This window comes from Macaca thibetana, chromosome 11, assembly GCF_024542745.1.
Source record: "Macaca thibetana thibetana isolate TM-01 chromosome 11, ASM2454274v1, whole genome shotgun sequence".
Classification (NCBI taxonomy): Eukaryota; Metazoa; Chordata; class Mammalia; order Primates; family Cercopithecidae; genus Macaca; species Macaca thibetana.
The window spans coordinates 22,443,049-22,459,501 of record NC_065588.1 but is presented as its reverse complement, the minus strand read 5'-3'; the positions used below and the strand labels follow the sequence as shown (position 1 = coordinate 22,459,501).

At 39.5% G+C, this 16,453-nt stretch overlaps 1 protein-coding gene across 2 annotated transcripts in view; it reads left to right on the top strand.

Moving 5' to 3' along the window:
* ST8SIA1 (ST8 alpha-N-acetyl-neuraminide alpha-2,8-sialyltransferase 1) overlaps window positions 1-16,453 on the top strand; it is a 144,174-nt gene that overhangs the window by 39,124 nt on the left and 88,597 nt on the right. For both annotated transcript variants that reach the window (XM_050747645.1, XM_050747644.1), the window contains exon 2: window positions 9,511-9,655. In XM_050747645.1, the coding sequence (XP_050603602.1) occupies window positions 9,511-9,655 (145 nt within the window). The remainder of the gene's footprint in view (window positions 1-9,510; window positions 9,656-16,453) is intronic.

Below are 16,453 nucleotides of genomic sequence, written 5' to 3'. Positions count from 1 at the left end.
CAACAAGAAAGAAAAAGTGTTTCTGAATGGAGTTCTTATATCTATTATATAATGTCTGGCCTCCCCAGTGCTATTCAGGAGCACCATGGGCCATGATTGGATAAAGACATCCTTGCTGCATCCCACCCTGCTGTGTAAACATGTATATTCGAGAAGCGGCTCAATTATAAGTCACTGCATGCAGTTTGGAGCATCTGCTACTTGCATACACGTCTAAAAGCCCAGTGGAGTATACGGGCTCATGTGGGGACTGGTGCTCCTGATATGGACCGTATTTTCAGCTGTTCTCACAATGACTGCCCAACTACTGCATCTCTCTGAGTGGATGGACCTGCCCACCCCTATGCTCCTGCTCAAGCCTCCAGAAGTGAATTCATTGCATCTCTCCAAACATGTGTTTTAAACTTCAGACCACCGAAACACACTCTTCAGATGTGGTAGATATCCATTTCCCTGTTTTTCTGTGATGCCATTAACAGATGAACAGAATTTTATTCATAAAGATATGAATTCATGTAAAACAGGAATATTTTCTTGGGTGGGTTTTCTCATATCTAAGCATGGTATTAAATGATTATGAGGGGAATCAAAATTGGAGAGTCTAATGGAGGGATACCTTGCTGTGGATAGGACAGAGATAAGAGCGAGAGAGGGTGGGCTTGATGGGGCTGGTTAGAGAAAATGTTAGAAATATGTCTAGGAGAGAAACAGGCATCCACTGGAAGATTTTATGAAGTTTCTGCTGTGCAGTGGCCCCACATCCTCCATTGCAACTTCTAGTCAAATTCAAACGTCTTGCTGTGCTTTTGGAGTTGGATTTATTCTTTAGGATCTGTAAGGGAGGGCAGATTCTTCTCCTTTTCACTCAGAGTAAGTGCTGCACGCACGCAACCCTGTGTGAGCCTCTCCCCCAACACACCAGTCTGTCCCATGCTCACTTTATTCTAGCTTCACTGGTTTCCTTGATGGCCTTTCAGCATACGAGGCATGCTCCTCCTTAAGACCTCTGCACTTGGTGTTTGCTATACCTGGAATGCTTTTGAAGGACAGTAGATTATGACCCCCAAAACATACCACTACCACACGGGGATTACTTCAAGCTAAAGACGCTTGAAGAACAGCAGATGCAAGAAGGACATTCTTATCTTCCCTTTTTCTAACTGAAGGCAGGAGATTAAAAACTCCCAGGTGAAAGCTGCCCTCCATATGCTAGGAAGAAAGAAACATTCTTTGATGGGGAGGCATAGCCAAGAGAATTCCGTACAAGCAGACTTAGTTAAAATAAATCTTGTCTTCCTTTAGCCTCGCCATAGTTTAGTTACTTTTCCACAATTGCGTCTCTTTGTTCAACCTATACAAAATCAAGTAAGTTCTTTTTGTTGGTTTGTTCTGAAACAGGGTCTCACTTTGTTGCCCAGGCTGGAGTACAGTAGTGTGATCATGACTTACTGCAGCCTTGAACTCCTGGGCTCAAGCAATCCTCCAGGCAGCGTCTCAAGTAGCTGGGACCACAGGCATGCACCGCCACATCAGGCTAATTAAAAATATATTTTTTGCAGAAACAAGGTCTCACCATGTTGCCCAGGCTGGTCTCAAACTGCTGGGCTCAAGCTGTCTTCCAGCCTTGGCCTCCTAAAGTGCTGGGATTACAGGTGTGAGCCGTAGTGCCTGGCCTACACGTATGTTTTGCCACATCTTTGAGTCCTACTTTTCTTATGAGGGCTCCCATATCCTGTAAAACTTACATTAAATACATTTTAAAACTTTTCTCCTGTTAATCTCTCATGTGTCAATTTAATTTTCAGACCCAGCCAGGACCCTATGAGGGGACAGATAGAGTTTTGACTCCACTATACTCTTCTTTCAGATATTCACATGGCTTTCTTCTTCACCTCCTTCAGGTCCTTACTCAAATGTCACCTGGTGAGGACTGACTTAGTCACCCTGTTAAAAATTGCATCTTTCCCAGCTCACCCAAGTAAATTATTTATTTTGTTTTTCTGATTCCTCCATTAGAATTAGGAGGGCAAGGTGTCCCCTGTACCTCTGCCCCTGGTTTATTCACGGCCTTATCCTCAGTGCCTAGAACAGCACTAGGCACATAGACGTTGCTCAGCAAATGTTTGTCGATTGACCGAATGAGTGCAGCCTGAATAGGCCCAGTCACTTCCAGCTACTAAAATAACAAATAAGTGGTTCTCAAAAGATAATACTAGAATCTTTCTAGCTGTATAGACCAGTAAGCCTGAGTAGGAAGACAAAAAATAAGCATTCATTGAAATCCTTCCTGGAAACATTGATATTCTTTAATCCAAATAATTCTGTGTACTTGTTCAATAAATTATAAAACAAATGTGTATTAGAAAAAACAGATCCTCCTTGAAATATTTATGTTTCAAAAGTTCCTTCTTTCAATTTTCTCTGCCTGTACTAGAGAAACACAAATTACACATGGCACTAATCTGCCTTTCTTTGGAACACATTTCCTTTATCATGCAGTCATTTCAAATATGAAAAATAAAATACTGCTAAATACAAGACTACTTGCTGGCTTAAACAGTGGATAAGAGTTGTTTTTCTCTGTGTTTGTAGTTCTGGCAGATTATCCAAAAGATTAACCTTTGAAAAGACTTTTTTATTATTTCTGTAGAAAACATTATTTTAAAGCAATAATCTAATGAAAGTACTTCTCCTTCATACAATTTAAGAGATTTGATTGAAAAATAACATGAATACAAATCTCTATATGGAGTGTGTATTTCGCCCTGTTCGATCAATGATGTAAGCTACTGCAGGGAACCAGTACAGTTGCCCCAATACCTGGGGCAAAAGTATTGTCTGCCCCAGAGGCAGTTTTATCACCACTTGCCTCCATTCCTCCTCCGTGAGCAAGACCCTACTGCTTGATTCTGAAAACACAATATTAGAATCTTTCTAGCTACATAGACCAGTAGATATAAACAGGGAGACTGAAAATAAATATTCACTGAAATTCTTCAGAGCAGCTTCTGCCACTTCTTGTTCTAGATCATATAGAAAATATGTCTGGGCCCTCAGCCAACAGTGACCCTTGAAAAAAAAAAACACCTGCTTTGAAATTGATTATTTCAGACAGATTTCTTTAAGTCAGGAGAAAAAATAAACATATACTGGCCCAGACTCTACTTTTTCATGTGAAATCTGCCACTTAGTTTTTAGAATAAGAAACTTCTCTGATTCCTATCTAGGCTACCAGATTCTTCACTTAAAGAGAAGCCCCCTTTTGTGAGATGCTTAACTTTTCAGCTTCCACTCTTTATATGGTGAACATACAACTTATTATTCAAATAGGGACAAGTTTGAGAATAGAAGGGGTAACTATTAAAAATTATGGCCAGAAAAAGTTACAAACTGATATTGTGTGAAGCAAACAAAGTTGTATTGTCTCTAACTATTAAGAAGGAGAATGAAATTACTTACTAAGGTCATGTAATGTGCTAAGTGATTTATATCTATTACCTCAATTTCAAAACCATCCTCTGATATTGAGGCTTGGGAACATTTTCAGTCATGAATCTGAGGCTCTGTGACATTAACCCAAAGAGTCAACATGTCGTAGTCTAAAAGGAATTTTAGGAACTCAGCTCAGGACACTTTACCATCAGGACTATTGATTTAGCTGTCTGGAGGAAATGCATTAGATACACATTTTGGCTGAAAGCCAAATGTTAAAATCAATAATTGACAAGTCAGATATCACTAGAATAGGAAGAACTTTGGGGAGACAAGATTACATTTGAAACCTTACCAAACATTTTCAATGTCAACATTTGGAAGTTTGACAATATAGTGAAGGAAAAGTAATTTCTCAGCACCATCCACTGGTGGATTATTCCTGTGGTCTCTGTCTGTGTGTCTGCAGTCCTACAGACATGCCTACTTTAACAAGACTAACATTTAGCACATAGTGGCAGGAACTGGGATTCACTGCTCAGCAAATGCCCCAAATCCTGGATCTTCTACTACTGAAAATGTTTGCCAGTCTAAAGCAATTATTTTGACAAGTGTTTGTTTCTTAGTCCCAAAACAGACAACACAGAAGAAAACTATAAGGAATTGACTTCTTAAATTTGAATTTTGACTGTGGAAGCAAAATGCACATTGCAATTCTCTGCTTTCTCTAACACTGTCTTTTTTCTTCCTATTTGTTATTTATTCATTCAATCAGTATTTATTTATTTATTATAATTACAACTTTTAGATTCAGAGGGTACATGTGCAGGTTTGGATATATTGTGCGATGCTGAGGTTTGGGGTACAAATGATTCCATTATTCAGATAGTGACCATAGTACCCAATAGGTCATTTTCCAGTTCTTTTCTCCCCTTCTCTCTCCCCCTTCTAGTACTCCCCAATGTGTATTGTTCTCATCTTTATGTCCTTGTGTACTCAGTGTTTAGCTTCCACTTATAAGTGAGAACATGTAGTATTTGGTTTTCTGTTCCTCCATTAACTCACGTGGGATAATGGCCTCCAGCTGCATCCATGTTGCAAAGGACATGATTTCCTTCTTTGTATGGCTGCATAATATTTCATCCATATATATGTCACATTTTATTGATCCAATCCACTGTTGATGAGCATCTAGGTTGTCAATAAATATTAAGCACTTTTTTTAATGTCTCAGGCAGCATTTCAGGAAACGGGGATACAACAGTGAACAGAAGACAGAAGTCTCTGCCTTCATGGATTCTATATTCTGGGCCTTAGGGATATGGAAAATAAACAAGACTATAAATTAAATATATAGCATATAAATAGTTTTAAGTGCTAGAGAGAAGAATAAAGCAGGGAAGAGGGATATGAGGAATTCTGTATTGTGATTGGATCAAAGATGATTTCTCATGATATTGTTTTTGGAGTATTTATTCCTCATGGAACTTTTTGAGGGCAGATTTAATATTTAACGTTCAGTTCTTCATAACAAGATGTAAAGAGTTCCAATTTAGGACTTTTTTTTCCTTGAAAATCTCATTGTCTTAATGGAATTAAATAATGTAAAATTAAATATAGTTCTTCAAGGTTATTTTGTCTAATGTTTTGAGTGTCAGTATGTAAAATAACTCTATGAAGACCTGACTTATTTAATGTCAACTCTGTTATTCTGCTTTGTATTATTTAAAATTTTATAAATATTAGTTGGCAGAATAATGATGTGGCGTTTTTCCTAAGGTTATATTCCAGACATGCTCTGACTTAATATTTCCTTTAACTGACAATTTACTCTCCTAGGTAGTAAATAATACCTCAGAATTTTTTTGTATATAAAACTAATAGCTTTCATAATAAATTTATTATTGCAGCATTTTCTTCTTGCAATATTAAATATTCACTTACACTTCACTTGACTGATAGAATTTCAACATAGAAAGCACATAAAGAGATTGTCACTGTTTACCCCTATATTGCGTATAAGAATTGTAGATTGCATATTGCTTACAAACAATAAACTCCGATGACAGTCCCTGTTTGTGCTGCTCACATTGATGCCCTGATTAGGTATCAAGGGGACATACATGATCACTTGATCATTTGTCACATGCATGTTCAGGGATGCCAGCACTGGCATTGATTTGGATGTTTGTCTATCTGACTATTTAACCTTCCAAAAGCTAAGTCTAAATAGCTACAGTGTAACAGTAGATTCTGGCCAGATGCTGAGACTGAGGTAGAATTCTTGCCCATCCCTCCTGTCTCAAATTCCATTATCCCTTGGAAGGGGCACAAAAGTATCAGTCATTGGAGTGGCAGCCTCCCAACCTTGTTCCTGTCTGGTGACCAAAGCGTGGAACATGGCATCTCAAAGGGTCATAACAAAGTTCATTCTGATCCTAGGCATTGTTAATTGAGTGGTTGGATTTTCACCGTTATTTGCCTGTTTCCTCAGAATCTGACTTCCTAGTCAGTAGGCGCAGTCAACAGATGAGGGCTTCTTAGCTCAACTGATCTTATGAATTCCATTAGGAGGGATGAGAACCTGAGTTAGGTTCTAGCAAGTGGTTCCCAGGCTTCATAAGTATTTACCCTTATGCTGCAGTTATAGCATCATTAGTTACAACTGTTGCTGAAGCTTGAATTCAAATAAAAAGCAATTAGATGTTAATTCCAGTACTCAACTCACCTGCAACTGAAACTTAATGATCTGGCAATTTGAACTTGAATATGAAAAAGGAATTGCTTTAGCTTTTTTGATCCTCTGATTTTATTGTCTGCCACAAAAGAAAAGCAAATAATACACAGCATCAGTGCAAAGCATGGAAAAGGGGGTAGGAGCCACATTCGCTAAAAATTCTAAAAGCTGGTCTATAGCTCTGCTCCAGAATTACCTGAAGGTTGGATGGCAGTGAAGTCCATTATTTAATCCGACAATTTCCTAGACATCACAAACAACAGGCCGCAAATCTCAGATCAGGAAATGCTTCCTGGAACCCTGGATGTGATCTAATGTCCTCTTTTTTCCAAACAACCACAGACATCTGTGCACACCTCTGCTGTGACTTTGGTCACATCTCCCTGCATACACAGGAAGTCACTTGCTTGTTGGTTGCCCCTTTTCTTGATTATGTTTTCAGAAGGAAGATCTGATTTTAAATTCAATTTTATATCCCAAGAACCTAGCACAGTTTTAGGTAAGAACTCAGTAAAAATCACTACTACGACTTCTAAAATGACTACTACTATCAGTACTGCTGCTGGTAGTACTGGAGTGCTAGTACTATTTCTGATTTTGCTGCTGCTACCATATCCAGTGTAGCTGGTGAGCTAATGAGGACCCCACTCAGGCACATGGGATATGCATACACATTTCCACATTGGGGTTCTTTTCAGTCACCCCCCAGAGATGGTCATGGCAGAGGGAAGATGTGGAGGCATTCTGGATGAAGGGAAAAGTTTAAGAGTTTATGATAGAAAAACCACTCATATTGCAAAGAGTGATATGATCACTGTGAATTTGCTATACCTCTTGGATTTTACAATATTTCTATCATTTGTGAAATTTTGTATTTTCTATAGCGTATTTGGTTTCCTACAAAAGGTATGATTGCCCTAGCATGGTGATGCTGTAGAAGGAGATGAGAATTTGATTCAACATCATCTAATACATATTTTATCAATAATTAAGAAAACATTTGCTAACCTAATGAACTTAAACAAGTCTCTGAGTCTCAGCGTCAGTTTCACTGTCCATAAATTCAGAATAATGTAACCTGTCTTCTCAGGCTATTTTGAGGATGCAAAGAGGAAACAAATATGAAAGTGATTTGCAAGCTGCCAGGTACTAGGCAACGTAAGGTGTTACATGGCTGTGACAAATTTTCCTTCTGAACCTCCTGTAGCACTTTGTACTGAATGGCACGTTCAGCTGGTTGGAGGCCAGAGCCATGGTCTTGTTGGAAATAAGTACCTGATATGAGGTACAAAGACCTGGGAGCAAAGCTCTGCCCCACCGTTTCACTAGTTATGTGACCTGAGATAAATTACTTGAGAAAAGAATCTTAAAGTCATCCCGCTCATGGGTTACTGTGAGAATTAAGTAGAAAAATATCTGTGCAGGCACCTGGTGTACTGCAGGCAGTTGGCCAGTGTTTACACAGCATTTCTTTTAGGGCAGAGAAAGATACAAATGAATCAAAATGGTTTGGAGTAGGTAACCTGCAAAGAGGAGAAAGCTTGGACGCTGCAGACCTGGCTTCCTACTCTGCCCTGTATGACCTGAGCAAGTCCTAGAACCGCTCTAAGCCTGTTTCCTCAGATGAGAATTGGGAGGAATAATGATGATAATAATAATAAAAAAGCATTTCCTTAATTATCTCTTAGGGTTGCTCTGAGGACTAAAAAATATAAGATATCAGCAGACATGGGATAGGAACTAAACATTTAGCCTATCCTCCCCCAAAGTTTAGCATCATGCTCATGATAATTCTCCTTATTTTTAAAGATAGTCTTAAACCATGTCCAGGTGTTTTCTGTTGATTCAAGAAGAGCCTAGGATGCACTTTTGACAAAATGTTTGCAGTCCAGTATAAAACTTTACCTTAGCCAGGCGTGGTGGCACGTGCCTGTTGTGCCAGTCATTTGGGAGACTGAGGCAGGAGGATCGCTTGAGCCCAGGAGTTTGAGGTTGCAGTGACGGCACTCCAGCCTGCGCAACAGAGTGAGACCCTGTTTCAAAAAACGAGGACGACAACAACAACAAAGAACAACAACAAAAAACCTTTACCATCTCTGGAAGCCACCTTTTGAGTGGCAAAACACCAATAAAAATGAATGAAGGTGGAGAAGAAGAGGAAAGAGAGAGGCAGCTGATGAGAAACGGAGGGCTAGTGTAGGAGCAAGAAGAGACACTCAGTCTAGCAACTTTGATAAGATGAAAGCTTTCTTCCTGAGCTCTTCTCCCCTTGTCTGCCTTGAGCCCTTCTCTCCTGTCCTTCTTTCCATTGAAACCTTCGTGAAGGCAAAGCCAACGAAGATCTCGAGAGTGCAAGGGGAGGCAAAGTGTGGCGGGAAGAGCACCTCCCCGGCAGGCTGAGGAAGCCTGCCCACACCGCAGGGCCCGCTGCAGGGGCAACCTTACTGACTAGGCTGATTCCTGGCAACAATGAGGCTGGGACAGTGTAACAATAAGAAGGAGAACACCTGCCACGTATTGAACTTTCACTGTGTGCTCTACCAGTACCTTCTCAGTGGACTCTCAACGAAAGTCTCATAGGGCAATTCTGCAGCCCTGTCTCTTTGCCCAGTCATGGAGTTAGTAAGCTGCAGAGGCAGGACTTGAAGTCAGGTCCCCCACTCCACCGTCCCCTTTCAGCTAAGGAGGTCGAGCAAGCATTTCTGCGTGAGGTCATTCAGAAATGGTTTATGCCAGCAATTTTATTCATCTTCCTAGAGGTGGAAGTGGTGAATAAGCTCTTTTACTCATGACTAAGTGGAATTTATTTCTGGTAGATTATTAAGTGGAGGGTCATATAAAGATTTCCCCATAGAACAAACATGGCTTAGACTTGAGGGGCTACCTGGGGAGTAGCCTGCAAGCCAGCCCAGAAGGGTGAGTTTATCCCAGTGATGCTGGTAGCTGAATAGCTCTGCTGTAGCTGAATAGCTCTGCTGTAGCTGAATAGCCCAACAGTCTCCAAAGTTAGCTATCCAAGTCTTTTCTGGACCTGGATGTTGGAATTGATCAGTACATCTTCAACTGTAATGATTATTTTTGTCTTTTGACATATCTCACCTGAATCTGAGAGCTGATGTATTGTTCTTAAACATTTTTTTTCTTTTACTGTGAAATATTCTAGTCACGCACTTTGGTGGCTAGAAGAGTGAATTAATAGTAGTCTAATCACCCTGGAGATGCTATGCTTCTGTGAGCTGGCACTGAGGTAAGGCGGCACATCTCTGTGGAAATGACAAGTGAATGAATCTGCTCCTCATTTAACTGGCTGTTCTTTTCTCTCTCTCTGTTTTCTCTCCTAGGAAACAAATGGAAGACTGCTGCGACCCTGCCCATCTCTTTGCTATGACTAAAATGAATTCCCCTATGGGGAAGAGCATGTGGTATGATGGGGAGTTTTTATACTCTTTCACCATTGACAATTCAACTTATTCTCTCTTCCCTCAGGTTAGTATAGAGTTGGTTGCCTTCAATATAGTTTCTTAAATTTCTTGGTATCATAGAAAAGGGATAAGTGAGTTTGCCTAACTCATCAGATCGACTTTTTGTTTTCTTTCTTCTCTCTTAACTTTAAATGCTTTTCTTTATATCTGTCATTTGTGTGTGTGAATAAATCACATAGTCTTTTGATGCAAGGGTGGAAGCAGGATATTATAGAGTTACAGTTTTCCTAGCCTTTCTGATTTGAGTCCTGAGACTGAAGGTAGCAAGAAATGAATGATCAGGGACTTGTGGAATTCTAGTGTTCTGAGGTTGGCTGTGGAATGCCCGTAAGGATTTGTGTGATACTGGAATGTTTTCTTAGGACTGATGTTGCTCAAGGAGTGGGGACCATATGATGAGAAGTTTGCTTCTTAGAGCTCTTGAATGTGGTTAGATTACTGCTGTGAAATGGAGGAGTGGTGGATACGGAGAGGAATAATTCAACTTGACCACTTTTGAAGTGGTCTAAATCAAGCTTTGCTTACTTAATATCTCTTCTTGGTTTTCTGAGCATTGAAATAAAATGTTTTTCTAACATACATGTAGGCAGCAAGTAGGGGGAAAAGGGAAATTTTATTTTAGGGAACTCTAGCTGTGGGGAGGGGAGATCTTAGGCAAACTTGCAATTAGGGAAAAATTCAGAAATGAATTGTGGCCTCCCCAAGACCTCTTTTAGCCTCCCTTGGTTTGCTCGGATGATTGTACAGAAAGAAAATTTTGAGCCTTGGAAGGTGGGACTGAACCTTTCATACATCTCTGTTAATAGTCCATAAGACTTTAAAGGAGGAATCCCACAAAGTTGAGACACAGGTTCTGCCAGATCCAAAGTCACACTCTCTATGAAATAGCCATGCTGACTAGCTCATCCTTAGCTATTTTAGTCTAGTTTAATGGTTTTAAAATGTAGTGATAAGGTTTTTCTTTTAATTTTTGAAATAGGAAATAGAAGCTTTAGTTTACTGCCAGTATCTACGTGTTTTCTCTCTCTTCTTCATCTGCCCTTGGGAGGCTTCGAAGTGTCAAAGGAAATAACTAAGAGTCATAATATACGGAACTGAATTTTGTCTCCATCTCTCACTAACTAAATTCCTTGGGTAATTACCTAAGTCGTCTGAGATTCAGCTGTCTTGTCTCTATGATGGCTAGAGCAGCACTTGTCCTATTTACCTTACAGAGCTGTGGAAAAAATCAACTTAGTTAATGCATGGAAATATCCTCCTTTTTTTTTTTTTTTTTTTTTTTTTTTTGACAGAGTCCCACTCACTGTATTGCCTGGGCTTGAGTGCAGTAGCATGATCTCGGCTCACTGCAACCTCCACCTTTCAGGTTCGAGCAATCCTCCTGCCTCAGCCTCCTGAGTAGCTGGGATCACAGACATGTACCACCACACCCAGCGAAGTTTTGTATTTTTAGTAGAGACCATGTTTCGCCATGCTGGCCAAGCTGGTCTCGAACTCCTGACCTCAAGTGATCTGCCCATCTTGGCCTCCCAAAGTGCTAGGATTACAGGTGTGAGCCATTGCGCCCGACTGTAATGCATAATAAATGTACTTTATAAACTACAAAGCATTATATGTTTGGTGTTAATGTGCTGATTCATACTTAGTATCTTGAGGCTGAGTCATGAAGAATAGAATTGTATTGGTGAGGGTTTTGGTAAGGTACAGCAATCTCTGTAGGTACTTTTAGCAGAAAGATATTTCATATAGGGAATATGCAATTTTAAAAAATCATTGAAAGAATGGAGAAATGGGAGCCAAAGGTGGTTCCTAGAATTACTGAGTTCAAGAGCCTACTGCTATAACTGTGGTCTAGGGACTGGGAAGCCCTAACTTGCATTGCTGTTAGCATGGCCACAACTGCTTCCATTAGAAATAGGGAAAGAAGATGAGTTCCAATTCTCCTCATCGTTTCAAATCTTCTTCAAATGCTTCTAATGGAGAAATGATTTGCATCCAGAACACTAGTTGTGAAGAAGTCCAGGAAAGGCAATTTTTAACTATCATGCTTCATCAGGAAACTGGAAAGAGAGTGGTATAGAGGTTAAGCAAGCCAATCCACAGGATATTCTATGTACGAAAACTGCTACCAACTAGTTGTGGCATGAGGAAGAGATAAGGAAGCAATCTCCTTTAACAGTTCCTCAGGCAGAAACATTTTAAATGAAATCCAAAGTAGCTTTTTTTATAGATGAGGACTTTTAGTTATACCAACTGAATTCTAGCTTTGCATTAGAAAATACATTTAAAAGGACGATTTAAAAGTATACACTAGCCTCCTATGTTAGCTGTCGGTTGCAGCAATAGGGTTGTAAGAAACATTTACTTTGTAAAGTGTGTGCAAATGAATTCTGTGCCTCTTTGTGCCAGTTGCAAGACCAAGGAAACATCCTTGAATAATAAAGGAAGAATGCTTTTTTCTTGGGAATTGGAAGTCATTACATCATTGTGTATGGGCACAACCATTGCAAAAGGCAGAACCAATTCAATGAGTAGATTTTTTTTTTAATTGCATATGTATGTATTTTCCTGCTAAGAATCTGAAATGACTAATTAATTCATGGAAATCTTGGTAAACCAGTTTGTATCACTGGAAAAATGGTATTTTCCCTCTGCTCTCACCCATTATTTCCTAGCAAAATGTTTCTAGTTTGTTATTAGCCAACAAGGTTGCCAGTTAATTGATATGCTTCATTCATGTTCCCGGTAGGAAGATAATAGTGTGTGCAGATGAGGTAGAAATGCAGGTGAGTGGGCCAGACTCAGTGTTTTCAGCATGAACAAAGCTTCACTCCTTTCCCTGAGTTTCAGTGAAATAATGCTAAGTCACTCATTTCCAACCTCGATTCTACATCTGTACCTTTACACTTGCCCCTTAAATGCTCTGTATATGTTAGCCATCATTATCAGTGTTATTTGTTTGCCTACTTTTAACTATTGTTTTTTTGTTGTTGGTACCAAGATGCAATGTAAGAAGGGAGATGCTCTGGTACATTAGGGAATATCAACAGGTCCTGTAGGGGCTGGGGCGGTGAATCCGCAGGAGGTAACTATTGAAATGTCTGTACATTGAGATTCCACATCAAACTCCTTTTAGTTAGTTAGTTCTTTGTTATTTAAACCTTCCACAACTTTCTGTAACTTTGTGTTCAGATTTGTTCAATTCTGCCACATAATGCTGCGTATATAACTTCATACCTCCATATGACAGTGTTTTGTGTTCTAAAAGTCCTTATCTGCTATCTCAGTAGCATCTTGTGAGCTCTTGAGAACAAGAGGGTTTTCCCTTTTGCGCCCACTGCATTGCTTCCCACTCAGTATAAATATTCATTTCCAACCACTCATGTCTGTCAAGGGCTTTCCTGTCTGTGTCTCACTTGGGCTGGACCCCTGCAGTGCCCTTGCTTGAACTGTAGGAAACTAAGCAGGGCATTCAGAGGTAGCTGTTTCCAAAGGGCTCTGTAAGTGTATTTTGGTGAGATATTTGTTGAAGATTATTAGGCATGAAGGGCAGAATTTTTAACCTTCACAGAGGATTTTTAAAACACGTGATGTATGTGTGTGTGTTTGTATTTGGGGAGGACAGTGCGATGGTATCAGCATTCCCACTTTGAGAATAGCTGCTCCCAGTCCCCTGTGTTGAGACCAGCTCTTTTCTGCTTAGCCAGGAACTGCCCCTTTTAAGCCTGCATGGTCCAGTGTTTGCAGGAATTATTGAATGAACCCTATTTTGGCCTAAGATATATTGCCCAGGAAGAACACAAATTTCCATGGAAATGAGTGAGGGAGTAGCAGGAATGTTAGAAACCACAACTGTGCTGATACCATCTGAAAAATATTTCCTTTTGGTGTTATAAAAACACGGTTGGCTCTCCATTCTCTTACATTGTGATATAAATTACAAACGACTATTCATTTCTCATCAGCATGTTCACCCAAGGCCATATGTAAAGCATCACAAAACATCATTAATGCACCCCACGCAGACACTCATTTCCAGCTTCCTAGATTGACCGTAGGCTCCTGTCATGTTCCACTGAGCCTGGACCTGCAGCGTCCTTGGCCTGTGGGAAACCCAGCAGGACATTTTGGAGTACTTTGTCAAAATAGCCTTGTTAAAATGAAAATATACTTTTTTTTTCCTTCACAGTAATGTGCTTAATAGAATTCTCTGAGCTCCTGGATATCCCTGAGTCTCACAGCAATTTTTTTTCTTTTGATAAAATTTGGATCATACTATATAATCTACAGAATTTGGTAGTTTTTTTTTTCGACTTATTCGTATTATTGTAATCATTTCCCCTGATATATATCTTTTTGGCTGGAAGGAAACTAAGGGATCTAATGTCTGGTGAGGATTGATCTTTGCTGGACTTTTGTTAGGCTCTGTTGTTAGGCTTGCATCTGGCTGCTTTATAACAGAAACCTGATTGGGGGCAGAACCAAATAGGTGCTTATTTATCTCAAGCAATAAGGAATTAGAGGGTGGGTAGTTTAAGGCTCAGTGATGGCTACATAGTGTGCCATCAAGCTCCCAGATCCCTGTCTTGCTATTCAAACCTCCTTAGCTGATGGCCAAGGAACTTCACAGTTTTGGTTCAGGATCCCAGCAAAAAGAAGGAGTAAGCAGAAGAGGAAAGTTGGACAGATTCCTGCTCACATATCATTAATCAGGACTGAGTCACATGGACGTGTCTAACTGCAAGAAAGCCTGGGAAGTTCAGTGTTCCAGTTTTAGGCAAATGCCTTGCATTTGTCAACTGTACGGGCTGCGTCAGTTTCTTCACATGTTCTCTCGGCCCTTACAGTGACTCTGTGTGGCTGTTATTATTGTCTCCATTTCATGGATGAAGTTAAGACTGAGAGGGGTTAAATACCTTATTTAGGGTCCCGGAGCTGGTAGGTGGAAGGGCTGGGATGTGAAACCTGGCCTGTCTGATTTCAAAGGTTTTAGTGTTTACTCTCTGGTTTATTTCCTTAGAAGATGTGGGTTCTAGTGGATTAGTTCATTCTTATCACTCAGTCATCTTGAAACCATTTTAAGGTTTTTCACTTCTTTTATAAGAATACCCTTATAAGAAATGGAGAAGTTTCATTTTTTAAATTTATTTTTATTTTATTTTATTTTGAGACAGGGTTTTGCTCTGTTTGATAAACTAAAAGCACAGTGGCATGATCATGGCTCACTGCAAGCCTCCACCTCCTGGGCTCAAGTGATCCTCCCACCTCCATCTCCCACGTAGCTGGGATAACAGGCATGTGCTACCACACCTGGCTGATTTTTGTATTTTTGTATTTTTGTATTTTTTTTTTTTTTGTAGAGACAAGGTTTTGTTACGTTGACCAGGCTGGTCTAGGACTGCTGGGTTCAAGTAATCCACCCATCTTGGCCTCCCCAAATGCTGGAATTGCAGGCGTGAACCACTACACCTGGCCAAGAAATTTCTTTTGCAGCTTTTTGGGAGAAAAAATAGAGTGTAGATATACAGGATGTGGAATCCTATACAATAACATAGTTTCCCATACAATCGTCTCTGTTTGGCTTTGAGCTCCCCAGTATCCCCTGTTGAAAGGAGAAATAAGAGCATTTACATTATTTTGAGTTTTATAAAGGGGAAATCTTGCATTGCTTCTTTGTTAAAGGAATCTAGAACATGGTTCCACTACTACTGAATAATTAAGGTAATTCACCCTGCCATTCTCTTGGCCTAATGCTAACACTAGAGTACTATTTAGGGCTTGCAGTCTTAAAATCTGGATCCTAAGCCTGGCCTTTCTATGATGACGCTTATGATCCTAGACAAGTCGTGGAACCATTCTCAGCCTGAATTTTATAATTTGCACATTGGGACAAACAATACCTGGCCTTTATATTTCAGTATTATTATCATGAGTAACAAAGTTAAAATGAGATAATGGCTTTAAAAGTGCTTCGTAATGAATGCACTGTAAAAACATATGATAATATTATTACTGTTATTTTTTTTCTGATTCCAAGTCTAGTTTTCTTTTTGCTTTTTATTTTATTTTTTTAATTATTATACTGTATGCTATAGGGTACAATCATGCTGCTATAAAGACACACGCACACGTATGTTTATTGAGGCACTATTCACAATAGCAAAGACTTGGAACCAACCCAAATGTCCGTCAATGACAGACTGGATTAAGAAAATGTGGTACTGTTATTTTCTCTTAAAGTGTTTATGGACTTTAGCATTGCTTTGGCATTTGGGTGATGCCAGGAACCCATGGAGCAAAACAAAAACTAGAACACCACTAAAAAAGGGGTGAAATCCATTTTCCAGGACAGTGAAAAGAAATAAAGATGTTGAAGCTGGGATTTTGGAAAACATAAAGTAGTAATGGAGAATGCTATAGTCTTTGTTTCATTATATTTGGATAATAATTGCAGTAAAGTAAAAGAGCAAGGTGAAATAAGTCATTAACTTCCAGTGAATTAAGATTGTGATCTGAACAATGAATTGATATCCACTGTTCTTCAAATGACTCTGTAACTGAGAAGAGCAGGAAAATGGATCATCACTGGATGTCCAAATATCTGTTATCTTCACAGGGAAAGGAAAACAATTGATTAGAAGTGAGGTAGTGCAATGGAGTTGCTCAGAAGAATAGCTGACAGGAACTTTAAGATGTCTTGTTTTTCAAATTTAGAAATAATTAAAAATTAAGACATTTCTTTAATGAAAATTTGCAGGTTGTCTGTGGTTGAGAACAAAATGGAAAATAAAGGAATGCTCTA